Here is a 10,295-nt window from a genome sequence, read left to right as displayed (position 1 = left end):
ATAGAAGTATTACTCTCCACCTATATTTATTTCTAATACTACCTTTTCACCAATTATGTTAAAATGTCACTTCTTTATACTTAAGAAATTGTAGGGAAGAAAACATTTTTATTATATTACGAAGAACATGTTTCAACTTTCTGAAGTATATTGATGCCAGCAATTCAATGTGTTGCCAGTCATAAGCAAGACTGAAGAGATGGCTTGTGACACCTTAATTCCATCTTTTTTTTTTTTTTTTTTTTGGTGGCCGGGGGGAGTTTACCAGGGGTTGAACTCAGGGGCACTTGACCACTGAGCCATATCCCCAGCCCTATTTGTATTTTATTTACAGGCAGGGTCTCACTGAGTTGCTTAGCACCTCGCTGTTGCTGAGGCTGGCTTTGAACTCATGATCCTCCTGTCTCAGTCTCCCAAGCTGCTGGGATTACGGTGTGCACCACCACGCCTGGCCCTAATTCCCATCCGTATCTCCTCATTCCTCTGGCACCATTCTTCAGGACACTAGTTTGATACTTCAGGGTACACAAGCTCCAGACCATCACCTTTTCTCTCCATCAAAATGTATCCTTTCGAATTCCCTGGTTCCTTTTCTTTCCTCAGCAACCTGCTCTGATATTCTGTGCTAGTGGTTCAGTGGGGTCAGAGATTTTATAAAGCTTAGTTTACAGGTAAGCCATTAGGTCCTCTTTCTGCTGCTGGTCTATTTCCTAAGTGTCTGTTTTTCCTCACAGGTGGGCTCCACGACTTAAACTGCCTACCTTCCCCTCTTCTTCCAGCAATCGCCAACTTTATTTCCAGGGATTGTTTTACCCATATCTGGCTCTGGGTTTCATATTTTTCTTGGATTCCAAGTGAAAACGCCTGAGGCAATCTGGAAACAATGGATATTTTTTGCCAAGTATATCATTCCTTCTCATTTTAGTCTGTTTCTGAAAACTCCCATCCAAACAGACGAGTGTTTTAGGAGTGTGAGGAAGAAGTCAATTAATATTGGCCATGACCAAATCTCTGTTGCTTCCTTGAAAAAGAAAACAATGTCCAAGCATGGTGGCACATGCCTGTAATCCCAGTGACTTGGGAGACCTGAGGCAGGAGGATCCCAAGTTCAAATCCAGCCTCAGCAACTTGGTGAGACCCTAGGCAACCAGTGTGACCCTGTCTCTAAAAAATTACAAAAAAGGGCTGGGAATGTGGGGATGTGGCTCTGTGATTAAGTGCCCCCGAGTTCAATCCCAAGGACAAAAAAAAAAAAAAAAACCCAAAACAATGAGCATAGCTAGAGTGACATTAGTGAAGTATAAAAGACTCATAGTTCTAGGATTGACTACAAGTGTAACTGACTTAAATGTGGATTCTGTAATAGCTTCACATAGAATATCTTTGCGGCTACAAATCATATTCTCGATAGCTGATTTCCCATATCAGCTTAAAGTGCTATTAAAAAATATTGTGATTAGTACACTGCACAGAATGGTTTACTTAGTTGTGACTGACCTCAATAGATAGGACATATATGCAATAAAAGTTTGTTTTCTAGGCTTTTCTCCATAAGGAGTTGCAAATAAACCTTGATATACTATCATGCATTGTTTTATCTTTTGAGCAATGCTATTATTTTTATGGTTTACCTGGGTATACCAATCCAACAATATTAACAAATTTGTTTTACAGCTTTCTAATGACAAATTCAAGAAATAATCCTACTATCAATGCCTATGGCAATTTTTATTTTCATTTAACTTCAGACATAGAAATAGGTTCTATATTTGATACTACTGATGGGCCCAATATTAGAAATTGAAAGTATGAGGCCAAATAGTTTTACCTATCATTTTTGACTATTGAGTTAATATTATTTAGAAGTGTTTTATATTATCACAAAAAGTAGACTAGCTTTCTAATAACATAGCAAAGGTGCTATGACTTAAAATAAAATTCAAAGTAAGTTGAACACTGCTTATATTGACTACAGTCCAAAAATAAAATAGGGACTATAATTCTGTAGAAAACTTAGCACTTCTCTCCTTTTGTATTATTTAGAGGTCCTTAAATTTAATGAAATTAAGTATATGACATGATTGTTTTTGGGTATTGTGTAGTATAGACCACCACAAATATTGAACCCAGGGCACCTTAACACTGAGCCCTAGTCCTTTTATTTTGAGACAGGGTCCTGCTAAGTTGCTTGGGGTCTTGCTAAATTGCTGAGGCTTGCCTCAAACTTGTGATAATCCTGTTTGAGCCCCCTGAGTCCCTGGGATTTCAGTGTGCACCATCTCACTTGGTTTATCATAAATTCTTATGGAGTTTACTATAATTCAGTTTATTGAGATGAGGGCCTTGTACATGTTAAGCACATTCTCCACCACTGAGCTACACTTGCATTCCAAATCTTACACCAACATTCTGCTGATCTCTTTCAGCAGAGAAATACTACTATTGCAGTGTGCTCAGAAAAGGGTGGGGAAATGGAACAAAATCTCAAATTTTTTTTCTCCTTTTATAATCAGAATTTGTATTTATCTTGTATTTTTCTGGAGGAGGGGTGAACAGTATATCCCTCTTATCCATAACGTGTTTTAATTTGCTGAACAGTTTTTTTGTATTTAAAGCTTTTTTTTTTTTTTTTTTTTTTTTTCAACCTCTTATTCCAGTTTTGGGAAACAAAGTAAGTGACTTTAAGCAAAGACAAACCTATAGGATTAGTAGGCAATCATTCTTAGATATCTAGATTCCTAGGTACTAAGTACATAGAGAATGCTTGTCTTCTCCCATACATTATATGCTCCATGCATGCAGGGGTTGTGATCACTGCAGTTCCTCCTACCGGTTCCCCAGCATATTGCACATGGAAGAATTCATTTGCTTCAATGAAATAAAAACTCTTTTATAGCATGAGAAAGTTGCCTGCTGACCTACAAAAAAATCCAGATCTGCTTAGCATCTGTTATCATACTTTACTTTCCCTGAAAGTTAATTATACAGATGACATACAGTGAACCAGAATTTATGCTGCTGTCCTGGTTCTGCTATAAACAGCATGACAATGGGAGAAGTCAGAGTTCTCTGGTGATATCAGTTAAGTGCATTTATGGAATTAAGTGATTTGAATAGATGGGACCAGTTGAAAAATTCTAAAAGTCATTCAAATTCTAAATTGCTTACCAAATCAGAAATGGTTCAATAAGATATGTAAAAGATTACAAAACTTTCAGTTTATAAGTAATGGACAAAGAATATTAGAAAATTTAAAATTTTTAATAAATGTGCTTTGTTCACAAAATGTGAAAAAAAATACAACAAACACAAACATACATTTTCAGGTATGGTACCTCCCACCACTTGGCAGCTATGGTAAAACCACATGATCTATTCATGATCCTGAAGAATCCAACCACATGATTATCACTTGCTTTTTGAAACACCAAATTATTTTGGAGAAACTGCTGTGAATGAGACAGGAGGTCTCTTAACTTCTTTATAGTCATATGAAATAATTCTTAAGAGTACCCATATAGTATTAGAAGGCCCTTCATTTATCATTACATGTGTGATCTGGCATCAAGTCACAATGACTGCTTACATTTCAACACTTACACAATGAATTGGTGGAACATGTGTTGGTTTAAATCCTGTTTCAACCTAATTTGAATAAACTGAACTTACAGTAACAAATGACATAAATTCAAACAAATTTATACTAAGTGGTAGTAGGTTTATAAAGAGATATTTTCTTCAAAGTACTACTTAAAATACATCATGCACGCTTTGGAGCAAAAGCAGACTCAACATCTGTAAACACTCAGAAGAATTTATAGCACCCACATTTTAGCTGTAACATAAATGCTGTCTTAAAGGTCATACTTAGATCAGCCTTTCAAAAGCACTATTTTAATTTACTTTCAAAGCACTTTCATTTGGTGTATTGTTGTCTTTGCTATTATGATTGGATTTAGCCAAATCACAGAAAATAAACAGTATAATAAAAGGGTAATAGTAAAATGCAAGTCTCTATTATTCAGAACACAGTGCTTTTTCTTTTTCTTTTGAGGCAGCTACAAGACATAATCCTGTAGTGCTTAACTGGAAAGAAAGGTCAACCTTAATAATAAAGGAATCATAGGCTATTGAAAGTAAATGAAAAATTTCAGGTTACTTATGGTATATTTGAAAAACCAAATTTTGTTTAGTTAACTGACTTTTTAAAGATTAATTTACAATCTTGTTACTTTCATTAATGTAGCATGTGAAATTTAATTTGAAGTATTGGGTATACACACTCAACCATGTATATCTTAAAGGATAAGTTTTGTATTTGTAAATAAAATTTGACATTCAAAGGTAACTACAGCAATTCACAATAAGCACAAAAACATCAGTTTTATCAGAGTAAAGAAGTGCAGTTTATGAAATTTAGGATCAGCTATTGAAAATGCAAGTTTCTGGTTAAAATACACACACACGCAAACACACAACATTAACCATGAAATCTGAAACTGTGATATTTCAGTGCAAAAACCTCAGTATGAGGTAATTTTAATGTAATAACCACTTGAAAAAAAATCCACACAGTGGCACTCTTAAAAATGACAGTTTACATGACAATTGCTGGCTGACAAGACAATGTGCACTAAATGTTCTTAGCTGTTTAAACTTGTCTTGTTTGGACATATTTCTCCTTAATCATTTGCTTCTGATTCAGAAACACAGAAAGGCATTTATCAATGTGGAAAGGGAAAATTCCCACAGCCAACTAATGTTTTATATATTCAAAGAAAATTTTCTGCTAGGCTTTAGAAAGAAACTAGGATACCAAAAATTCAAAACCATTTTGAAATTATCAGCAGAAGATTATTTCAATTTTTTCTGTGTAATTCCAAACATGTAGTGCAGCACCTCCTTAATGGAAAGGTGGGGACCCTATTAAAGTTGGTCTCAACAGAACATAAACTCTCTTACAAGTGCAAACCCTTTCACAAAGGTGTTTTCAGTCAGTAATGAGTATTATACATTGTTCCTTGCTTAAAAAAAAAAAAAAAAACTTTGTAAATGAAACCTAAATTTTAAAGGAGTTAAAGTAAATTCTCACAGATTAACACACTTAACACCAAGGCCCAAATCAAGAAGAAAAGATATCAAAATACTACTTTGGCAATGGTGTTTCTTGTATGTGCTAATGAAATTAGAATACATACTTTTGAGGAAATCTCTCCCCTGATGTCTGATGCTGCCAAATGAGCTTAACAGAAGAAGAAAGCAAAAAGAGCTATCACCAATTCCAAAAAGTTCAGGAACTATTGGATCATCAGATGAAACTGAACAGAAAATGGCTTTCGGTAACAGATAACAATTTAGCTAGAAAAAAAAATGATAAGTGCATCAGAAAAAAACTAAACCAATCTAGCTCTGTATCATATTTAACTCGTGAGTCATCAAAGTGCAATCTACAGCTTTCTACATATCTTAAAGTTTCCCATTGCAATGGTATAAAGTCAACACTGAACAACTGAAGAAAAGGAAAATATAGAGCAAATTATGCTTCATTTTTCACAACAGCACTAAAGAAAAAGGTACCTTCTATATCTTAGTGCGAAATGCTAAAGTAACAGTGGTTTCTGCTATGACAGGAGTCATTCTGCATGAAACTTTAAGCTTTCTATATAAGAATAAATTTTAAAATCCAGAAGTAGAAAAAAATAGCAAACTCTGTAAACCTTTGCATTTCTTCTATGCAAACCAGGTCTTAAGTATTTAGTTCATGTTAGTATTTCAGATTAGTGTAAGCAAATCAGTTTAGAAGTCTGGACTGAAAGGGCCTTTTGCTTTTATATTAACTTAAAAGTAATATGGGATCCTCTAGCTCATAGAAAGGAATAGAGCTGGCTTGACTTTCTCCAGAATCGGAGTCATATGGAGCATCAGGGAGTTCTGTGAAACCGTACGCTAATTGTTCATCTTCTATATCTGATCGAACATAGCAGGAAGGGTTAGAATATTCCTCATCTTCTATACTGTTGAAATCTTGAGGAATATATAACATCCCTGGGTAGTTCCTACTAACCAAGTCACTTGTGGTTTTTAGGGAGATTTTCCTAAATGCCATCAGATGCATATGTGAAAATTTTGAATACTTGAAGCGTTTAAAACCCAAGGACTCTATAGCAATCTTCCAGCTTTTCATCATCATAGCATGACGGTTCTGATGGGAGGAATCAGGTGTGATGATAAGTAATAAACCATTTAACACTAATAGTTCGTGGGCTTTCTTGCAGCAAATCCATCGCTGGTAGGGTGATGGAAAATAGGAAAGAAGGAGAGAGAAAACAACCACATGGAAAAGCTCTCCAGGAAGCGAATCAATAGGATTTTTCAACTGCTTCAGGAAAGCATCTATAGCATCTTGTGCAAGCTGGAGTGGCTGCTGAAGTTGTAAGTTCAGGAAGTCACACTTATATACACTCTGCAGAAAGAGGGAAAAAAGGCATATTAATATCAAGAGTTGAGGATGTATGTAGCTCAGTTGTAAAGCACTTGCTTAGAATATGCAAGATCCTAGGTTAGATCTCAGCACTGCAAAATTATTAAGCTTGACAGATTTATTTAACCAAAACTTATAAAAATCTCAGAAATTAAGTCCAGAGAACTTTTAGTTATCATCATGTGTGTGTATGAAGTCATATATAAAATACAAGGTTATATGTAAAATGACTTTTTCTTCCTAATAACTCAAAATTAGAAATTTATTCATGTGCATAAGAAAATCATGTTTATTTAAAATTTAATTTGGGTAAGAGTTTACTGGAATGATTTTATTTCTAAACTTAGTCACTTACATTCCCTTTGACACCTACAGTTACCACAAACAAGCTAGCTTAAAGCTAGCTTAAAAACAACTTTTAAAGAAAAAATATCATTAAATAAGGATGAATCAGAGAAGTCAATTATGATTTGTATGAGCAGAAAGATGCCAAAACTTTCTAAGGTCATGGAAATAGTCTTTTAAGTTATTAACTTCAACCATTTTAGTGTTAATACTACTTTTATTCTATTAAAATACTAATCTCTGGTTTGAAACAAACTACATATTAAATTCAATTAACAAAGTCAAATGACCACAGGAAGCACTACAACTAAAGGAATAAACATTCAATAATTTGATGAATATTAAAAATCTTTATTAAGAATACTGAATAACAAAGTGTTAGATTTTAAGCGCACTTCAAAGATCCATGTGGTTAAGGCTTGCTTCCCAGGGTTGGGTTTTGGGAGGTGGTGCCTAGTCTTGAGGTCATTAGGTGAGTGCCCCGAAAGGGATTATGGGACAGGTTCCCTTCACTTCCTGGCTGTGTAGTCAGTGGTTCTGCTATGCCACACACTCCAGCCATGGTGTGTTGCCAGTCAATTATGGATTAGAACTACTGAAAATCATGCTTTTCTTGTTTTAAGTTAATTATCTCAGGTATTTGTTCTAGTGACAGGAAACTTCTACAGAAATCATTTTAATATTAGTTAGCTCATCATATAGCAACAGTCATTAACAAACATGTATACTAATACCTTAGTTCTTCCCTTCTGTTACTGAGTAGACAAGCTGCTCCCCTAATCATCTGGACTATATATACTAGGCAAAGTGATACACAATGTTATATTATCTAGAAAAAGATTATTTTACTCTTCCCCTTGGTTTCTAGACAGATTTACTGAAATATAACTGACACAAAAGCATAAAGTGTACACTTTGATAAGACCTGACATTAAACACCCATGAAATAATTGCAAATTAATATAATCCAATATACCCAAATAATCTGTGTCCCTTAATAATCTTTTCCTCATATGCTCCTTCCTCTTCCTGTTATCAGGCAATGACTGATGTGATTTCTATCACTACAGATTAGTTTGGATTTCTGAGGTTTTTATATAAATGGAATGATACAGAATGTATTTTGTCTGTCTTCTCTCACTTAGCAGAATCATTGAGATTTATCCAGTTCTTCTTACAGGTATTAATATTTTGTTCCTTCTTATCTAAATTGCTAAATCATGTCCCACTGCATCAAGGCTATATTACCAGTTGGTTTCCCACACACCCCTTTCTGCATATCTGGGCTTTTTCTTATTTTTGACTTATTACAACTGAAGCTGTTATGAATATTCTTGTTCAAGTCTTTGGATAAACATGCTTTCATTAACCTTAAGAAATATCCACAAAAGGGGTGTTTGGACCATATAGCAAGTATGTATTTAATTTTAAAAGAATCTGCTTAACTTTCAACAAGCAGTTATACAGTGCTTACATTCCCACCAGAAGAATATGAAAGTTCCAGTTCTTCCAAATCCTTATCAACTCTTGACATGGCTAATATTTAATTTTTTGATTATAATAGGTGGGGAGTGATTTACTGTGGTTTTAATTATCATATGACTAATAAGTAGTGATGCTTATCTTCTATTCATGGACAATGTCATCAGAATAACTTCTTTGGCAAGGTATCTGTTCAAGTACTCTGTCCATTCAAAATCAACTGGGTTGCTTTAAATTTCTAAAAACTGTTGTTCTTACTAGGGAATTCTGAAAATTCTTTTTATATTCTGGATAGAAATCTTTTATAAGTCATTAACAAACGTGTATACTAATACCTTATCAAATATTTATCTCAGTATGATGTGATTTGACTTTTCATTCCATTAACAGTATCTACTAAAGTGTCAAAGTTTTAAATTTTGATGAATGCCAATTCCTCAAGTTCTTTTCTGTGCCTTGCTTTTGGAGTAATGTTTAAGAAATCTCTTCTCATCTCAATGTCACAAATATTTTCTTCACTGAATTCTTAAGTTTTATTATTTTAGGTTTGCCTTTTAGATCTATGACCCACTTTGAGTTCACATTTGTGTATGGAATGAAGTAAAGTCCTTTTTGTCTATGAATACTCATCTAAATGTTTTAGCACTATTTGCTGAAAAGGCTATCTATTTCAACTTGGTTGAAGACCAGTAAGAAGCCTTTAAGTTTGGGCCTATATGTGGACCCTCCATTATATTTGATAATCCTGACATCCATACCACACTGTCTTCGTTACTGTAGCCATAAAATTAAACTTTGAAATCTGGTAGTGTTAGTCTCCAACACTGTCCTTTTTCAAAATTATTTCAAGTTCTCTAAATTTACACATAAATTTTGTAATAAGTTACCAAATTTCCCCCAAAAAGTCTACTAGGATTGATCAGGATTGCATTTTAATTCTACAGGTTAATTGGGGAAAACTGACCTGTGAAAATATTGCTTTTCCACCAAATAAATACAGTGTATCTCTCTTCCATCATATAGGTCTTTTTTCTTTCTTTCAATTCGTAGTCTTCAGCATATAGGTTTCTCTACATCTTTTGTCAGATTCAAATAATGTTCACATATGAAATAGTTCATGTTTTATATTTTATTGAAAATGGGAGTTTTAAATTTATAAACAGTACTATTTTTAACTTTCACTTTTGATTATTGCTATTGCTGAAGTATATATACATATAATTTCTGCTAGAATATATATACATATAATTGATTTCTGTAGATCTTATATCTTATAGTTTTGTTTAACTTATTAGTTCTAATAGCTCCTTTGCATATTCTATTGAATAAATGATCAGTGTCATCTGTAAATAGACAAATTTTACTTCTTCCTTTCCAATCAGGATTTTTTTTTTTTTTGGGGTGCTGGGGATCGAACCCAGGGCCTTGTGCTTACAAGGCAAGCACTCTACCGACTGAGCTATCTCCCCAGCCCCTTCCAATCAGGATATTTTTAATTATTTCTTTTTTCTTTACTTCATTGCTTAGAACTGCTGGTAAAATGTTGAATAGAAGATGTAAGAGTCAACCTTCTTATCTTGTTCTTTCACCATTAAGAATGTTATTATCTGTAGGTTTTCCAGATCTCCTTTATCATATTGAGGAAATTCCCTTCAATTCCTACCGAGAAGTTTTATCAGGAAAGGATGTCAGATGTTGTCAAATGCTTTTTCTGTGCCTACTGAGATAACACATACCTTTTCCTTTTTGGTGAATTGATGCAGTGAATAGATTGTTTCTGAAAATTAAATTAATCTTGCACTCTTGGGGTAAACCAGTTTTGGTCATGATATATTAATTTTTAAAAACAAATGAATTCAACTTACTTAAATTCTGTATAGAACATTTGCATCTAAGTTCATATGAGATATTGGTCTATAGTTTTCTTGTTCAAATGTCTGTCTGGTTTTAATACTAGGGTAATAGCCTCACAAAAGCAGTAGGGAAG

General features: G+C 33.9%; 1 protein-coding gene across 1 annotated transcript in view; it reads right to left on the bottom strand.

The window, feature by feature from the left end:
* Window positions 1–1,109: 1,109 nt before the first annotated feature.
* The window catches only part of SAMTOR (S-adenosylmethionine sensor upstream of mTORC1), an 87,945-nt gene continuing 78,759 nt past the window's right edge, over window positions 1,110–10,295 (bottom strand). Inside the window, exon 5 of the mRNA XM_079152059.1 lies at window positions 1,110–6,463. Within this exon, the coding sequence (XP_079008185.1) occupies window positions 5,834–6,463 (630 nt within the window). The 3' untranslated portion in view covers window positions 1,110–5,833. The remainder of the gene's footprint in view (window positions 6,464–10,295) is intronic.

This window comes from Sciurus vulgaris (genome assembly GCF_902686455.1).
Source record: "Sciurus vulgaris genome assembly, chromosome: 8".
Lineage (NCBI taxonomy): Eukaryota > Metazoa > Chordata > Mammalia > Rodentia > Sciuridae > Sciurus > Sciurus vulgaris.
Note: the sequence above shows the minus strand (reverse complement) of the source record. Positions and strands in the feature narration are given on the sequence as shown.